We start from the raw sequence: 18162 nt of genomic DNA on the forward strand, positions 1-18162 counted from the left end.
TAGACGTTCAGACCGAATTTCAACCAGTTTTCAACCAGAAATCAACGTTGGAACCCCGGCTGGTGCTCACTGGGTCACGGGATGAGGGAGGAGGGAACTCCTTGTAGCAGCAATCTTTTCTCTGTCCGATAATCCACATTCAAATAAATGTAATGTCAATGTATGAGCTGTAGGTGGCGACAAACGCCAGCTTTCTTTTCTTACGCACTGATTTACCTGCATGTGCAAAAAACAGAACAACCGGAAACTAAAGGATTTTGCCCTCACAATAATCTATCTATCATTTGTGCTAGTGTTGAATTATAAAGACTACTTTTATTTGTATAATATGCATTATTTACCGGGTTGGTTTTTTATTTATTTTTTGTAATTGTATTACTGTTCTCTGGAGTCCTGGATTCTTTTTTTGTATATGTATACATATACTGTATGTATATATATATATATATATATATATATATATATATATATATATATATATATATATATATATATATATATATATATATATATATATATATATATATTATATACGTATATATAGATTTTGTATGTACTCTGGCCTCTAAATACAAATGAAGTGTCACTTTGTACTAGATTTATGAAATGATTTGTTTATTTGTTTTGTTTTTTTCTTTTGCATGTATTAGTTTACCGGTCTATTCATCTACCTCTCCATCTCTCCATTCATTCATCTCTTTTTGACATATCTAAAAAAACAACAACTTTATTTTGAAGAAGAAGAAGAACCGTACTGTGATGACGGCCGGTTACGTCATCAAGGTGTTTTTTTCTTAACACAGGTGTGGGCAGGTGAATCGGTTTTTGTCCTCACTACACCCACGCGCTCGGGCTGAAGGGTGACTGTTTACCGAGTGAGCAGAGTTTCTATGGAACATTAACAAGGAAACCAGGAACTGACGTGACACAAAAACTCCACATGCTGTTGCGAAAAGTCTGCGTGTCTAATGTGTTTCTAAGTAAGACTCGTCGGGTTCTTATTAGTTGAGTTTCACGGGCTGAAAAGATGCTGCTCGGTGTTGCGTTCACGGTCCTGCTCCTTCTGATCAGCGGAGTTTCTGCAGGTAAGTGGCTGAACTCACTGACAGCACACTGCATGCTATGTTGGAGGTCTTCACATGCTTCTGTTAAACTAGAACACTGTTGTTTTAAAATAAAAATAGAATGAAATGAAGAATATGAAGTAAAAGTGACTCTTATACCCGGATGTTTCACTGTTTATAACTCAACATTACGTGGACCCTGGTCATTTGTGATGGACGTTGGTCATTGTTCAAGTTTTTTGAAACACTGGTTTAGTAAAAAAAAATTCAATTAAAATAAAAGATAAAATGTGTTTTAGAACATGTTAAATATTTTCAGAATCAGAAAAACCATCCACGCTTGTGATTAGCGCTAACACGTTTAGTATTTTCTCAAACTCTGTGTTTAATCCTTTATTTAAACACTCATTCGACTCATTGTTCTCCTTGACAGTGGTGGAAGGAGGATTTAAATCTGTAAACTCCAACTTGACTGTTTGGATTGAGAAGCACAATTCTAGTTTCTACTTCAGACTTTTGACATTTTCTAGATGTTGCGAACAACATTTGTTAATTGATTCATCCGATAACGATTGATGGATAAGCCCATAATGAAAATAATTGTTATATTTGTGTTCCTTTTGAGGAAATAACGCTTTAGTTACGACTTTTAGCATAATTTCAGTGACACTGCATATAAATGGAGAGTTGTAAATGTGGTTCAGGTCCAGAGGTTGTTTATAATCATTTTATTATCGGCTTAATAAGTAGCCAGACTGTATCCAGAGAGCTGGTGCTCACATCATTGGATGTGTTACTTCTTTTTTACATTTATCATCCTAAGAGAACCTCAGGTTTTAAAGTGAGTGTTTCTGGATGCTCTCTCTGGGTGTAATGTGGTTTCTCTGTGGAGAAGATGTGACTCCATGTTGAGAGTCTTTGAATGGAAACAGTTTCTGTTCTCCTCCAGAGGTGAACGATGCCTCGGGTCACATTTCCCCATCCAGTGCTTTCATGTCATTTCCCCAGGAACAACAATAAAGAACCGCTGCAGACGCCGACTCATAAGTCAAACTTTTAGTGAAACAAAGGTTGTGAAACATGTCTGTGTGTTTGCGGAGCCCATTGTGAAAGAAAGCGTCATTTACTTGATTGATAATATTGGATCAAATGATTAATATCAATTTCAGATTAGAAAATAATGACAAATGGCTGATCATGTGATCACCTTCTACGTAAATGGGCTTTGTGGAAACACTTTCTATGACGCATTATAAACATGTATTATAATCTGATAATAGGACTGTATAATATAGTTATGAGCACTCAAAATATTCACTATGCTTTATAACAATAATCATAAAGCATTGTAAAGCATTTTAACTTCATAATTGCTGGTCACTCACTGACTTTTTGTTGCTGCGAGGATCAGAGTTTAAAATAATTCCAATAGTTGTAATACGTTATAATCTTCTATGCATTATAATGTGATTATAAATTCATTTTAGTGGTATTTTTTTTTTACTTAAAGCAAACAATTAGAGCAATTTATAATCACATTGTAATGCGTAATGACTACCAGGTGACGTGAGAACAGGTGAGACGGTAGCTGAAGAGATGACGAGGGCGGACTCGTGGTGGAATGCTGAAGAGCAGCCAGAGAGCTACTACACATACCTGTTGTGGTTGTTGTCGTACTTGTACTTCCTTATGTAGGACAAAAGGCTTGATACTACGACGGTTTCTCTAAAATGATATCTTTTGAAAGTTGTAATATACATCACAATATATTGAATTGTATTCTCCACATCATGATGCGTATAGTGACCCTGAGCACTTACTGGAATACTGCAGAAGCGTTGCGTTTGTTCGCTATTCAAGCGGGAGTTGACCACAGCTGACATCAGTTTCATGTCTGTGCATTCAGTAGAGAAGGTCTGCGGTTAGCTTAGCTTAGCACAGAAACTAAAGCTAATGCTGCTAACATATCTTATCATATCATATCTTACAACCAATGTTTCTTTTGCATTTTGCATCCTTTTTATTCAGCGTGTAGAAATACATGTGGCTTAAATAAAGCAGTTGGATTACACTTTGGTTCTACTTTACTGACAGTGTGTGTACATTTACTGAAGTACTGTGCTCCAGTGCAAATTCAAGGTACTTGTACTTTTAAGGCTATTTCCAATCTATGCAACATTATACTTTTCCTCCACTACATCTCGGAGGTAAATGTTTTTATTTATTTTTATCTTTATTTACTTGTGAGATTCCCTTCCTGTCCAGTTTAAACCTGGTATCTCCAGATGTGTTGATGTTGAATGTTTGTGATGAACTGAAGGATGAAATGTTCCTTTATGTGATGATAAAATCCTCCCACTTCTTCAGATGTATTTATTAGCTTGCAACTTGTACAAAGAAGTTGTTCCACACCTGTAATTAATAATAATTATAATGATAATGATCATTATGATAAATCACAATGCGTACAATATAAAGCACAACATGCACATCACGAACAACCAATAACATTTCAGTGTGAACGGTGTTTACTTCAGTGAAGTTATGGCCGGCTTCTATCGCATGAATCCATATGTCTGATTAGATAGTATTCTGTGTTGGCTGTAAAAGGTTCAAAAAGACAATTTGGTGTCCAGTTTATGAGGTGCACCTGGATAAGCTTATGCAGTCTCACACAACAATAGTTCCACTCTTCATGAAGGTTACAACGTTCAGAAATGAGTTTCCTCTGCAGAGATAAAACTTGAACTTCTATTTCTCCTCACAGGGGAATTTGATTTCCCTCCCGTTGATCTGAAGGAGGAGGACTCGGTGGTCGTAGTGAGTTTCACACATCCCCTCCGCTTCTACGGAGCGCCGACGCAGACGGATGGAGCCACGTTTAAATTTACCGTCTCGACAGATGAGGTAAGTGCAAACGACGACGTTTTAAAAGACTTTACCGCAGGAGGCGCTGCATGTGGAGGATGGGAGCGTTTCAAGAAAAGTCTTTCTGGACGGCACAAAACAAAATGCAGAGGTGTAATGTTGTTAAGATAATGAAAGCAGAACAACTCGTTTCCTAACGCACTGGAGTTCAAATGCTTTATTCATTATTTCAATAAAATGCAAATAAGATGGGAAAAAAAGGAAGCTTTATATTAACTGTCTATGTCCTGTGGCTTTCAGGCGGATGTGAATGGGTCTTGCACGGCGCAAGAGAACATCTGCAAACGTTCTGTCTCGTTTCCGGAGGGCGTGGAGAAGTGCGTCGCGCTGAAAGGATCGTTTGACGGGAATCGCGTTGGCGACGTGTCGTACTCGTACAGGGAGACGGGACGCATCTGTCTCTCCGGTGAGTCCCGTGCTGCTGGGAGAGTGTCTTCAAAACATTCGCCTTCTCAAAAACGTGCTGATGAAATGTGTTTGACTCGAGCACATTTCATCTGCACAAATACACAGCGTGGACTTCATCAACAGGAAGTGCTGGAAGAAGTATTCAGATCCTTTCTGGATTAATATCACTGCTGCATTCATGTGTATGTTGCTTGTAACTCCTTTATATCCTGTTGTCTAGTTTAATCTTCATCAAAGCATCATATTCTATAAGATCATCACGTGTTTGTAGCGTCTCTGTCCTGTGAGAGCCTCGTATCTCTAAAAAGAACAAACAACCTGTTTTCAGCTTTGTGACGATGCATTTTCCAGCTGATCCAAGAAGCTTTTTAAAATATTTCTTTTTAGCTTATACCAGCTAATCTTTCCTGATTTCCTGCAGTCCTGTCGCCAAAAAGCGTGAAGCTCAGCTGCCAAAATCTGAACGTCTCAGTCAGCTGGGAGTACAGCGAACAGAAACCTGAAACCAGCTTCAGGGTGCACGTCGGAGGATCTGCTGGGTGAGACTCAACTCTTCTTTCTTTGATAATTCTTGACTTAGTTTGATTTATAGCTAAATGTAATTTAAGTTTTGCACTTTAAAAAAAAAACAGTGGCAATACATGAAGCTATTTAGTGCTGAAATTCCATAGATGCAAATTATAATACTGGATTCATGAAGTCAATTAGTGGATGTGGCGAGAAGGAAACATTTGACCTCATTCACCAAATATTCTCAAGGAGAAATTTCTTCTTAAAATCCACTCACGCAGTTTTCACGAAGCTTCTGACGTCCACCAAAGTTTTCAGCAAGAATCAAAAGCAGATTTAAATCATATTTTCATTACCTTAGAATGAGACGTTTGTATTTACGTAAACGGTCCTCAGAGCCCAGAACCACTGGATGCCTCAGAGTCCTTCACACTGGCCCTTTAAGTCATAAGAAAAAGATGAAGTCATTCACTAAGTAAAATGATCAACCTCCTTCGGCATCGTGTAAACGTGGGGGGGGGCGAGCGTGTTCCGTGTTTCCGAATGCTGTTCTTTGCGTGACGATCTGATTGAGTGAAATGACGGGTTGTGATTCTCATATTTAAGGCATCTCGTGAGCGACACCACAGAGCATCAGTACGATCTGAGCCACTTCATCTGGGCTTCTGAGGAGCGCTACTTCGGCTTCCATTATGTCACCGTGACGGCCAAAGAGGGAGGCAACCAGTCCGAGTCGATACCATCGAGAACATTCACCTTCAACCATTTAAAAACGGCTGAAATATCCTGTAAGTAACGTGTAGTTTAAAAAGTGTGTTTATTTCCCTGCAAATCAGAGAGAAGCCACGAGAATGTGGTTGAAGTTGGAGAAGAAGAGTTCTGAATGGATATAAAACTTGACTTTCTCTTCTCAGGTAAATTAGATTTCCCTCCCGTGGATCTGATTGAGAACGAATCAGGGGCCACAGTGAGTGTCATGAATCCGCTCCAATTCTACAGAGAGCTGAAGCAAGCTGCCAAGTCGGATTCTGCCAAGTTTAAATTCACTGTCTCTTCAAATTATGTGAGTGCAATAACGTTTAATTACTGTATTTGAAGGACGGGTGGGAGACTCGGATCTGATGGAACCAGTTTTTGTTTAATTAGAACGAGGGATTTGTTAAAAGAGATTCTTTCACCCCAAAACAATATATTTCTAATTCTTTATTCACTATGCTAATAATATGCAAATGAGATGTTAATCAGCTACGTTGTGTGACTTTCAGGGCGATTCTCAAGAAGCTTGCACAGCTCGAGATAAAATCTGCAAACTTAGTATCTCGTTCCCCGAGGGCGCGAAGAAGTGCGTAAAAACGCTGAAGGGATGGTTGTTCGACGGGATCGGAGACCGCTATGTGGAGTTCAGAGAGACGGGCCCCCTCTGTGCCAGCAAATCAACGGGTAAGTCTGAGCTGGGAAGACTTCTTCAAAAATGTACTGCATCAACAAAAAAAGTGTCTGTGCGCTTTTTTTGTTTGAATGCATCATATTCTATAAGATCATCACGTGTTTGTAGCGTCTCTGTCCTGTGAGAACCTCGTATCTAAAGAACAAACAACCTGTTGTCAGGTTTGTTATGAAGCATCTTCCAGCTGATCCAAGAGTCTTTTTAAAGAGTTTATTAATCTGAAGAAGTAGGAGGATTTTATCAACACATGAAGGAACATTTCATCCTTCAGTTCATCACAAACATTCAACATCAACACATCTGGAGATACCAGGTTTAAACTGGACAGGAAGGAATTTGTACTTAAAATAGAGGCTCAACTGTTCGATGCATTGAACCTCATTAAGTTCAGATAAACTTAGACTGTGGAGTTTGTGCCTCATCTCTTATATTAGAAGTATGTTCAGAGGAATCACCAAAAACAAATCCAACTACAGATCTCCTGACTTGAAATATAGTGAACCTATCCTTCAAAATAAAAGCGCTCCAGCACCTGCACTAAATAAAAAAAAAAAAGAAATGAGTTGATCGAACTAAATCAAATGTTTTTTGTGGATTGCAGAGGTCCACGTGCAACTGCTTATTATACTGCTGGTCGTCTTCGCCATCGTAATCAGTGTGATAATAATCGTCATCTGTAAGCTGAAAGCCTGGACACTGATGGTGCAGCCAGAGCCAACGCCGGAGCCAACGCCGGAGCCAAAGCTGGTAAGGTGTCAAATTGGAACAAAAATATATGTATATTGGCAATGACGTTGTTTTTAAAACCTTTGTCTGCCCATGTCTTCTCGTTGCGTAGATCTCACTGCAGCTAAACCACAAGGAGGGGGACCTGAGGTACGCTCGTGTGTCCCGTACACACATCAGCCCCGTTACACTGACTGACCCTTCGGTCAGCTCCGGGGAGAAGGAGGAGGAGGTTGACCTCCAGGACAGCGGCGTCGATTCCCGGCGTCGATTACTCGCCAGCCCGTACGCGGAGGGAGGACTTTCAGAGGGATACGGGAGAGGCGAAGACTCTGCGGACGACTCGGATAAAACTGAGATTGTTTCGATGGATTTGGAGGAGGAGGTGGAGGTGGAGGGGGAGGGGGAGGGGCAGTCGGGCTACGACTGTTCACATATTTGCCAGGTGGACATGGGCAATGGAGACATGGCCACGTGTTACACCGAGAGGTAAACCAACTGACAAGAGGACTTGATTTGGGATTAAAGTTTGTTTTATTGATGGTTCTAACTCACTCAGGACTACGGTCACATGTTCGGGACCGACTACGCACTCTAGAGCCCGAACAATTACACTCAGGGAGGTGCTGCCTTTGCTCAAGAGACATCTCGGAGACATTCGTGCCTTCTTCTTTCTGACTACACTGATTAAAAATGCACTGACCTTTTAAGGATATCGTTGGTTTGCTTTGTGAACTGTTTTTGGAGGAAATTTAAGGAGGAGCCTGACGCTTCTCTACGAAATCAAAGAGCTGCAACACAGAGGATTAAAAAATGCAGCAAAAAAAAAAAGAGAGAATACAGACTCAGGGCGGTGACCTTACAGTCACCTTCCATCCGGCTGAGCATCTCTTACCTTTAGCCAGTCTCGGCTCCTGTCACGTTCAAAAACACAACCGGTGAGATTTTCATCTCAGGAAAAACAAGTTTGACACGAAGAACCGACCGCAGGTCGTAGAAGTATCGGTGGTTGTTATGTGTAGCTGCCAGTCATGAAGGGAAGCGGCTCCAGGCTTTGTAAAAACGCGACGGTTCAACCAAATGACACGCCAAAAAAAAAAGTATTTTCTCACCAGCATCAAGTGGTTATTTAATCACGCAGTCAGTTTACGTGTAGTATTAAGATTTCTGCTGCTGGGTACAAATGTAATCTCTTTATGATTTCACAGGGACTATTTCTTCTGTAGAAAGTAGTTCTGATGGAAACTATTTAGTACCACTTGAAAATAAGAAAATCTTGTTCTGGCATTTGGGTCAAAGACAATTTTAACAGTTTTGTTTTCAATGTTGCGAGTTAAACCGAGCTCCTTGTACATTGTGGACATTCCGCCCATGACAGATTGTTCGGTGTCATAAATAGCTTTCTGCCTCGCTAACTGTGCCACACCTAATCAGTCATCACTACGTCACTGCTGGGACACCTGCAGAACTGGCTCCGGTGGTGACGAGTGAGTGTTTCTATTGTGTATGCATCGAGAGCGTTCTGTTTGATTACATGACTTCAGGGCTTTAATGTTGTGTGAACTTCTCTTTTTATACAGTTGCTGTAAATAGATTCAAACAATAATTAGTTTGAGGGTTAAACACCGAAGACAAACTTTTACCCAGAATATTATTTGAATTTATTTAAATGCCTCTACTTCTCATGAGGTTTGTTGTGGGGGTGGGGGGGTGAGAGAGTGTGGTTTGATCAGATCAACATACTCACAGAAGGTTTGCATTTAATGTTTTTAATAAAGAGACAAACAATATTGATATTTTCTTTTGTGAAGTCTTAACAAGGGTTGAGTATTGATAGAAAACCTTTGATATGATGGCGGAGTTTTAGCACAAATACCAAAAAAAGTCTATTTAAATTTTCACATTTTTGGAAAAAAGAGAGCTGGATGAGAAGACTGATACCACTCTTATAAATATGAAACTGTCAGCAGCCAACTCATTTTAGCACACAGACAGAGAAACAAACATCCATAAAGCTCACTTAACAGGTTATATTTTATGAAGGCGGTGTCAGACTGTGCCTTGTTTCTTTAAGAGCCACCAAACCCCCCCCCCTGTTAACATGGCGGTTTATTGTTTATACACTTCTGTTTTAAACAAGATATATGGCATTACTAGTGAGCTTTAGAGGAGCTAAGGATGCTAACTGCTAACGTACAGACATGAGTGGTATCATCAGCCAGCCTTTAGTATTCCTGGATTTCAACGAGAGATGTTCCGATACCTTTTTTTTTTAAATTTACAATACTGATCCAGATGCCTGAGCAAAACCAGTGTGTCTGTATATATTTAAACATCTGATGAGTTGAGGAAACTCGAGGGTCTCGGCCCACCGCCCCTCCTCCTGTTTGTGGCTCGTTTTGTCAGCTCCGCTCAAGTGAAGCGCCGCGTGTCCACCGCTGACGCCACCAGCGGTCTGTGCGGGCAGAGTGTCGGCAGTTCGTAACTAAAGCTTCAGGCCTTGAACGTTCGTTCTCAGGTTCACCATCTGCTTCTCCTGTCGGACTTTTTCTTCCATGAACGCCATCTTGTTGGCTTTCTTCTCCACTCTCCGCTCCTGGTCAACACACAGAGGTTAGAATTTAAAAACATATTTTCATGACGACTTCTCCTCCGTGGTTGGCATTGTGTAACTTTTCTTATCGTGAAAAAGGATTAACTGCAAAACTGATGACGCCCTTCTTCTGGTAAACATTTGAATCCAGGTTGTCAGCAGAGTAAACACAGACTGACCGGCCTCTGGTGTAATTTGGTGATTTGTTTTTACTGCTGGCTTTATGGTCTATTTGACTCTAAATGGACCATACTCTACTAAATGAACATCATGCTGTATTGAAGAAGACTTGAAACTAGAGATTGAGACCATAAACTCATGTTTACAATGTTTACTGAGGTAATAAATCAAGAGAGAAGTAGAGTCATTTCTCATAGACTTCTATACAACCAGAGGAGTCGCCCCCTGGTGGACACTAGAGAGAACGCAGCTTTAACACATGAAGCATCGACTTCACTTTTCAGAACCGGAGGATGCCGTCTGGTTTGTAATAGTTTTTGGACACAGAGGAAGAGGAGATATCAGGCTTTGAGACACACAGAGACAGATCAGCGGTGAGCGGTGAGAAGGATTATAGGAGGAGTAACATTTTGGTAATATCCTCTGTATATCCTTTTTTTTTGTTTCTCTCTTCCTCACCTTGCGTTCTTCCTTGATGGCTTGTTTCCTCGCCTTCCTCTCCTCCGTGCTCTCCTCCTTGTCGCGGGGCTGCGTGGAGACGCGCGGCAGGTCCGAGTCGTTGATCATCGTCATGCGCTCCGCCTGCTTGGCGGTGAGGCCTTTGGCAGGAAGGACGTCCAGAGGGATGCCCGTCTTACGGGACACGCGGATCGGCTTCGTCTGAGGACAGAAGGAAGACAAAGAATTGTTGCTTCAAGTCTTATTTTTAGTCTACGTGCAAAATTTATCTCTCGCTGTTGACAACTCTACATAATTTATTTCAAAATAAGGTGTCATGGTGGGACCGAGTTTCGCCTCTTTATGTCTAATAACAGGTACAAAGATGACAAAAGAGTGTTTTCATACCTTTGGTGGATCTTGAATGACTTTGGGTCTGTTATACATGTTGGAATATGTACCTGCAGAAAACAAACATCATGCAGTCAAAATAACAAACGGATACAATATCTGCAGAATACAGATAAACTATTAACAGTCAGTGTCTCACGCATCTCACCATTAAATACAGCACATAAACTACCTATATTATGTATATTATGTCATTTCAACACCTGAAAGTTGTTTTTTTCTTTACTTATGGAATTATTTTTTGACTAGTTCTTTTCCCCTCACGAAAAAGAAATATAGAAATATTTTAAAATGTATAAAAACCCGAGAAGATCAACACAAACATTATATTTCACTCCACTCGAGAGCATTTACGGGCTGGAATTTATACGACAGCACTTGTGACATTTTAAGATGGACGCGTCACTGCTGCAGGAGTCAACCTTTGACCAAATGAACTTTACTGCGCCGACGTGGAGCAGATACGACTTCAACCTTTGGCTCCCAATGAAAACACCTAAAAGGTCTCAGCCAGCAGATGAATACACACCTGGTCTAGTGTTCGAAAAGAGAGAAGTTGAACTACGGTGTGGGATCCTAAAGCTTTATCAAAAAACACACCCACATGTTGAAGATCATAAACTTTTCTTTATCCTCTGCTGTGTCAGGACCTCCACTGAACTGTGAAGAAACGTCCGTTAAAAAGAGATCTGCTTCTACAACACATCAGCAGTTTAACTGGAATACTCCGACATTTTAGGAACAGGGTCCAGTTTATTTACGACATAATATCTAACACGTGATCCGAGTGGGTATGTTTGCTCAAAGGATGTATGCTTTGTCCCGTAGAGGCGCTTCATAATGCAGCTTTCTATAATCGCCACGGTCTCGGTGCACATGAGACAAACTGGTTTTCAATTCTGCCCGTGGAAAGAAAGAACGAATGAGTCCGTCCATCCCTGTTTAAAAGATCTGTTTTTGCCGTGTGTGTGTGTGTGTGTGTGTGTGTGTCTGTGACTCACTGACTCGAGTCCCAATGCTCATCAGAATGCACAGATTTGATTGGCTGAGTTGCGTCACGTGAGACGGTTTAGGACGCATGCACTGGTTCTGTGGGTGTTACTGTTCCGTAAAAGCTAGAACAGAATTTATCGGTTCTAGGTCCGGGACCACGGCCCTCCTATTAGTGACCTCTATTTTAGGACATATGCTTCTTTTCTGTCTCCCAGAGTTAGAGGAATATTGACGTTTGATTTTAGTAGGATGGTCCTGTTAGTTGATGAGTCGACTAAGATTTCTTTACATGATTAGTCGTTTTTTTTACGCTTATTTACAAGAAACTTAGGAAAAAAAGAGCTTCTGTGTGACTCTTTGAGGAGAAGCTCAAAAAAAGAAACGAATCGATTAGTGGACAAAACCGTACGAGATTTTCTTTGGTCGAGGACGGCCCTAGATTTTAATTTCATCTTTGTACAGTAGCTCGAGGGCGTGTTTAGCTTAGCTTAGCTTAGCACAAACACCGGCAGCTCTGCGTCTAGCTGCATCAACTTTGCCTTCAAACGAATACAAAACTAACTTCACTGCGTTTGTTGATACTTAAAGAGGATGTTTCGCTTCATGATGAAGAAACTGCTGGATGAGTGAAGAGTGGAACTTAAACTCACTGATGATGGTTTCACAGTCCCACTTCTCTTCTGGACCCTTGATAACAATCCTTTCCATCTCCTCCTCCTCATCATCATCATCCTCCTCCTCCTTCAGGACAGGAAGTTCTTTTGGACCGAGGTCATCGGGCCTCAAGTATCTGAACCGCAAACAAGACGCGCGTTGGTCAGCTGGCTGATTTAAAGCAACATTTTAAATAAAACAATCCGATGCATCAATCGCCCACCAGATGATTTGAATTAAACTTCAACACAATTAAAGACGATAATAAATATAAACAGCGCTCACTCTTTCTGTTTCTGGATGAAGTAGTCTTTGATCACTTCTTCCAGGCGAGCGCTGTCCGGCTGGATGAAGCCCTCCAGCTCGGCGTTGTCCAGAGCGCCGATCTCATCGTCATCAAACTGTTCGTAGAACTGAAACAACGGAAATGTTAACGGAACAACTCGAGTACGAAAAGTAAAAGTACCTCTCAGTGTTTTACTAATATATCTGATGTTTCTGGATTAACAATGCAGCTGCATTAATGTGCATGTTGTATTTTAACTCCTTTATATCCTTTGTTGTTATGAAGCATCTTCCAGCTGATCCAATAGTCTTTTTAAAGAGTTTATTAATCTGAAGTAGGAGGATTTCATCAACACATAAAGGAACATTTCATCCTTCAGTTCATCACAAACAGTTTCTACAACTAGTAAATATATTTGTCTGCTAAATGTAGTGGAGTAAAAATTATAAAGACTAAAGAACAAGTACCTTGAATTTGAACTTGAAAACAGCACTTTAATAAATGTACTTGGTTACATTCCACCACTGTGTCGGTAACTAATCAAACGGTAGAGTTCAAAGTGAAAGTTCACCTTTTCGAAGCGGTCGTCCAGCAGCGTGAGCTGCTCGTTCCTCCTCATCACAGACGACGTCATCGAGTACTCCGTGAAGCGACTCTTCGTCTCCTCGTCCATGAACAGAAACTCTGGAGCGCGTCCTTCCCCGTCGCCCGAAAACCCACCTTCAGAGTCGAAGTCTCCTTCCTCGTCTGTGTCCTCCCACTCATCATCATCATCATCATCATCGTCGCCTCTGCCACAGGTTACACACACACAGGAAATCATCGAAGACAGAAAACAACGTTAATCAGTTTAAAAAAAAAAATCAAGTTTAAAATCAAGAAAATCTGAAGAAAGATGTTTTAATATTGCGTTTCTTACTTTGTGTCCACTGCTCCACTTGCTGTGTTTGCTTTGACGATGAAGTCGTCGTCCAGGAGGTTGTCGGGGTCGTCGAAGTCGAAGTCTTCGTCGAGAGCAGCCACAATGTCGGGGTCCAAGTCCAGACGTGGTCCTGAAGCGAAACACACAAACAAGATGCTGACACCCGGAACCTTTAAAGCTGCTTTAGGCCACTTCACATGTTGGGGACAACAAGCAGCAGCAAGAGGTGAAAGTATAAACGCCCCGAGGAAACTGGAAACACGTCCAGTTTAATCTATTTATAATGATGAGTTTCATTGTTAAGGTGCTTGATCTGAAAGATTACATTTACATCTCTCACAGTTCCCTCTGAACACCAGCAGAGGTCGATAAAGCTCATAAAGTACTTAAAGGGCGATGTTGATATTTTCCAGTGTTTTTGGGACTAACAACAACAACAACAACAACCAGTTTTGAAATCAGTCCAGTTTTGAGCGAGAGCACTACAGACAGCAGACGCTCACAGGATGCAGTGTAATGTTTTTGGGGGCAAGCTTGCACCGCCATTTACGTGCACTAAAGGTTCTCGTTTCTGCCACCGACGTGCTCAGATTGTTAGATGTTTCTGACAACATTATGGAAAGACTCTCGCTCAAGGAGAAGCTTCGTGTTATCTAAAAGATCTTCAATGTCGTGGCTGAATATTTAGAGGATAAACATAAAGTTGTCAGACACTTAAGATAACAATCTGAGCCTTTTAATGAACGTAGCGTGACATTGACGCTGCTCACTTGCTCTCGCAGCTCACAGCAGACGGTTACAGCGTTTAAAAAAATCTTTAAAACACAGACGTTTCCCTTTAATGCCATTTTAAGCTGATGTTTACCTGAGATAGGAGCCGCTTTGTTCAGAAGTCCCACCTCCTCTTCGAACTCTGAGGCGAACACTGAGGACGGCAGGTTGATGGTAGTGGCCTGTACCATCAGACAAAAACAGGAAACATTTCAGAGTAGATTTCCTCTCATCTTTCGTGCGTTAACTTATTTTTTTGCTTGATGACATCTGGGATTAACTGTCTGATCAGCTGCATTTAGAAAATCCTCTGGAAGAAAGCTTTAAATTGCAGTATTTTGAGGTCTCCTTCGCTAGTAGAAAACTGCTTTCTAACAAAGAGGACCAGAACTCGAAACAAAAATGGACCCTGACGTCATAATATGAAATGCCAGAACTTTTCTAAAATTTGATTTCAAAGTAAAAGTACCTCAAAACCTTTGCAGCTCTGGGAAAGCCATTTCTAAATGCCAGAACTTTTCCAGGGGTAACTCTGAGTCAACTTACAGGAACGGCGTTGTCACCCTCCTCCGAGTTCTCCTCATCCTGGAGATGAACCGGCCGCCTGTCGCCGGGTGCCGGTGCGGCTGCCACCAGCTCGGTCGTGGGCACCGCCTCCTTCAGGTGCTGCAGGTAGTTGTAGTCGTCGTCGAAGAAAACGCCAAAGTCCCTTTGCTCCTCGCGCCTCTTCTCCGTGTCCCCCTGAGAAACATCGAAAGACGGAAATGCTGAATAGTTCAGAACATGAAAAAAGTACAACACTGAACTGCTCTTAACTCACAGGGGCGGCACGTCTCTGTTGTATATTGTACAGTCTGTTCTTTAAAGGGTCCCAAGTTAAAAGTAGCATGACATGTATTAAAGAAACAACAACAACACCGTTAATGTGTACCTTGATGGCGGGCAGGAGGACGTGCTGTGGGGCTTTCTCATCTGCAGCCAGCGGGTCCCTCTGACTCCTATGGACGAGGTGAAAGGTCACGGCCTTCTTCTTTTCGATGAACGACTTCTTCTTTCGGTGAGGCTGGAGGAAACAAACACAGCAGTGAATGGCGGTGATGATAGAACGGTGAAGTATTTGGTTCGACCCCCTCCTCCAGGGGTAAATCTGGGTGGCGAGGAGGACAACAGCGTTAACTCCCCTCTCCCTTATTACCCCAAATGAGGTGCCCTTGAGCAAAGAGAGATGCAGTGGGGAGCTGTTGGGAGAAATCCGTCAGTGAGGATTCTGCCGTTTCATATTCTGACACCGACTGTACCCGACCTGCGCTGAGAGTCATTTTGACACACAACCTCGTTAACCTCGCATGTTAAGAGCCACAGCAGCATCCTTCAATTTCATTGGACAGCATGTGTACGAGCATGTCAGGAGCCAATCAGCTACTTGACGTAATTAAGTGGTGTATTGGTTTGTTTAGATTTTTAGTTTTGGTCTGGTGGCTCACTACAGGCAGTTTGTATGTGTGGGATTGGGGAAGTTTACGGTGTGTTTGGCTATAACAGAACAGCTCGGTGAGTTTAATCTCGTTTTTGGCGAGATTACATGAAGTGTATTATATGACTACTTCGAGACGACTGCCTGCATTCATCGTCGCTTGTTTTTGAGTTTGAATGAAGTATGTTTACACGACGCCTTACAGTCCATTGGTGTCCAAAGCATCCATTTGACCACATAAGGAGGCAGTTATTGACATTTCTAAGGAGGTTTAAAACACTATCGACCAATATACACCTGCTCTTACATAACTACGTTACATATATTTTTGCAACCCCAGCAAGATAGTTACTGTTAACCTGCTTGTTTGTTTATATATAAATAGTACTGAACAATACACATATCAAACTATACAAAAACAAGAGCAAACGAACAATACAAACGAACATTTAGTTTACGATCTTATTTTTAATGCATATCAGTGACGTTCTTCGCTGTTAGCTATAAAGGTTAGCTTATTAGCTTAAAAACGTCAGTTTACCATGTTGTAACGGAATCTCTGCCGCTGTCCTTCGACTAATCCGGTTTAAAGACGGTCAAACCTCTAACGACACGTGGCAGTTAAAAACAAATAACCGTTTAAATCCAGAAACTTTCGTTGTTGTTGTTCATCCACGCTGGGTTATCCTTCACCATGCTGCGGCCACCATTGCTGGAAAGAACCATTTTGGCAAACACCGTGGGGGGGGGGTTAAAAGGATATTAATATGATTTAATATGGAGAGCTCGCGGGATTAGTTTACATTTGTATTGTAATTCATTAGTTATCTTAAATGGAAACTTGTGTTTGTATTATTAATGTAATTCATGTCATTATACACCAGGTACTCCCTCATTATGCATTGTTGGTATAGTCCACAATCTTTCTCTCTTCATGTACTGTTGGTGGAAAACCAGTTTATAGGCGCATTACCGCCACCTGCTGGCCTGGAGAGCTTAGTACAGCACTTAAATACAGCACAGTAAATGAGTTACATTCTAATCAGGCAGTCTTTTAAGCATTTCATTATTTAATTACATTTTCCGTTTTAATTTTATTTGTGGAATTTACTAAATTATTTTGCAAACAAAATACATTTTTAATTTCTTATTTATTTATTATATTTGTGGCAGCAGGACGATGTGTGTGTGGGATTGAGTCAAAATAAACTACAGTGTGTGTGTATTCATGATAGAGGAACATTATTATATTGTTCAACAGTGAGGCTCATTGATATGTGTTTAATGGAGCTCTATGGTTCAGAGGAAGAAGATGCATCAGGCTCTGATACACAAACAATACTTGTTAGCAGAAACATTCACTGGTGGTTTTGGTCCTTTCATGGGATTTGTAGACAATAAACGAATATAGAATATCACCACACTTATTCTTTAACCCGAGCTTCTGTTAAAGCAGCCGCTCTGTGACTTTAATTACTATTTATCAGACACATCCACACCTTCATTCCCCTCCACGCCTAAACTACGTGGGCAGGAGCCCAAAAGTATTTCCCATCCAACATCAATAAGTTCACTCTGGTGTTTTTCCATATCTCACTCTAAACATCGGTGGCTGTGAAATGTTTCCTGTTGTTCCAATTCAAACAACATTCTGTCTTTCTATCAAAGCAATACCTTCACCCACAATCTACAATCTACACCCTACAATCTACAACCTACAATCTACAATCTACAACCTACACCCTGCACATCTTTTACACTGATCCACCTGCATGAATGTTATTTTCATTTTTATGTTCAGTATCTTTATTATCTGGTTATCAAAACAACCCCCGTGGTGACAGCAACACAAAAACAAATGAATGTAATGCCACGCAACATTGGTGGAAGTAACTAAGTACATTTACTTCTAAAGTACAATCTGAGTCACTTGTACTTTACTTGAGTATTTCCATTCTATGCTAATTTATACTTATACTCAGGGAATATATTGTATGTTTTACTCCACTACATTTGATTTGATTACTTTGCAGATTACGATTATTATTATTATTAAGAGGTTATTGTTAATATTATTGTTGCGTATAGTTCACTCCAACATTAAAGTGATTGAACACAAACGCATCAATAATTCTAATTCAATAATATCATATATATATTATTCTGTAATTGGCACATTCTGCAGATGAGTACTTTTAGCACTTTAAATGCATTTTGTTGCTCGTACTTTTGTACTTTTACTCAGTAAAACTTTGAATGCATGACTTTTACTTGTAACAGAATATTTCTTTACTTTACTCCTACATTATCTGAGCCCGGATTGTTTAAATTAAAAGAACAACCCATTCAACTTCTGG

The 18162-nt window shown here is 40.8% G+C and overlaps 2 protein-coding genes across 2 annotated transcripts; one reads left to right on the top strand and one right to left on the bottom strand.

Annotated features, from left to right (window-relative positions):
* The first annotated feature begins 1027 nt into the window (after positions 1-1027).
* Positions 1028-7576, top strand: ifngr1 (interferon gamma receptor 1). The gene is made up of 7 exons (XM_076092021.1): positions 1028-1085; positions 4822-4939; positions 5517-5698; positions 5825-5973; positions 6176-6350; positions 6959-7104; positions 7196-7576. Exons 1-7 carry the CDS (start codon positions 1028-1030, stop codon positions 7574-7576), a joined length of 1209 nt encoding a protein of 402 aa, XP_075948136.1.
* A 1260-nt stretch (positions 7577-8836) lies between these two features.
* ltv1 (LTV1 ribosome biogenesis factor) lies at positions 8837-16529 on the bottom strand. Its single transcript, XM_076091807.1, has 11 exons — positions 16347-16529; positions 15263-15394; positions 14878-15072; positions 14426-14513; positions 13558-13690; positions 13210-13429; positions 12638-12765; positions 12349-12488; positions 10703-10755; positions 10316-10516; positions 8837-9679 (listed from the first exon to the last, which is right to left on the bottom strand). Exons 1-11 carry the CDS (start codon positions 16347-16349, stop codon positions 9569-9571), a joined length of 1404 nt encoding a protein of 467 aa, XP_075947922.1. The 5' UTR covers positions 16350-16529; the 3' UTR covers positions 8837-9568.
* Between the last annotated feature and the right edge of the window lie 1633 nt (positions 16530-18162).

This window comes from Anarhichas minor, unplaced genomic scaffold, assembly GCF_050575085.1.
Source record: "Anarhichas minor isolate MPS153535 unplaced genomic scaffold, ASM5057508v1 ptg000014l, whole genome shotgun sequence".
In the NCBI taxonomy this organism is placed as follows: domain Eukaryota; kingdom Metazoa; phylum Chordata; class Actinopteri; order Perciformes; family Anarhichadidae; genus Anarhichas; species Anarhichas minor.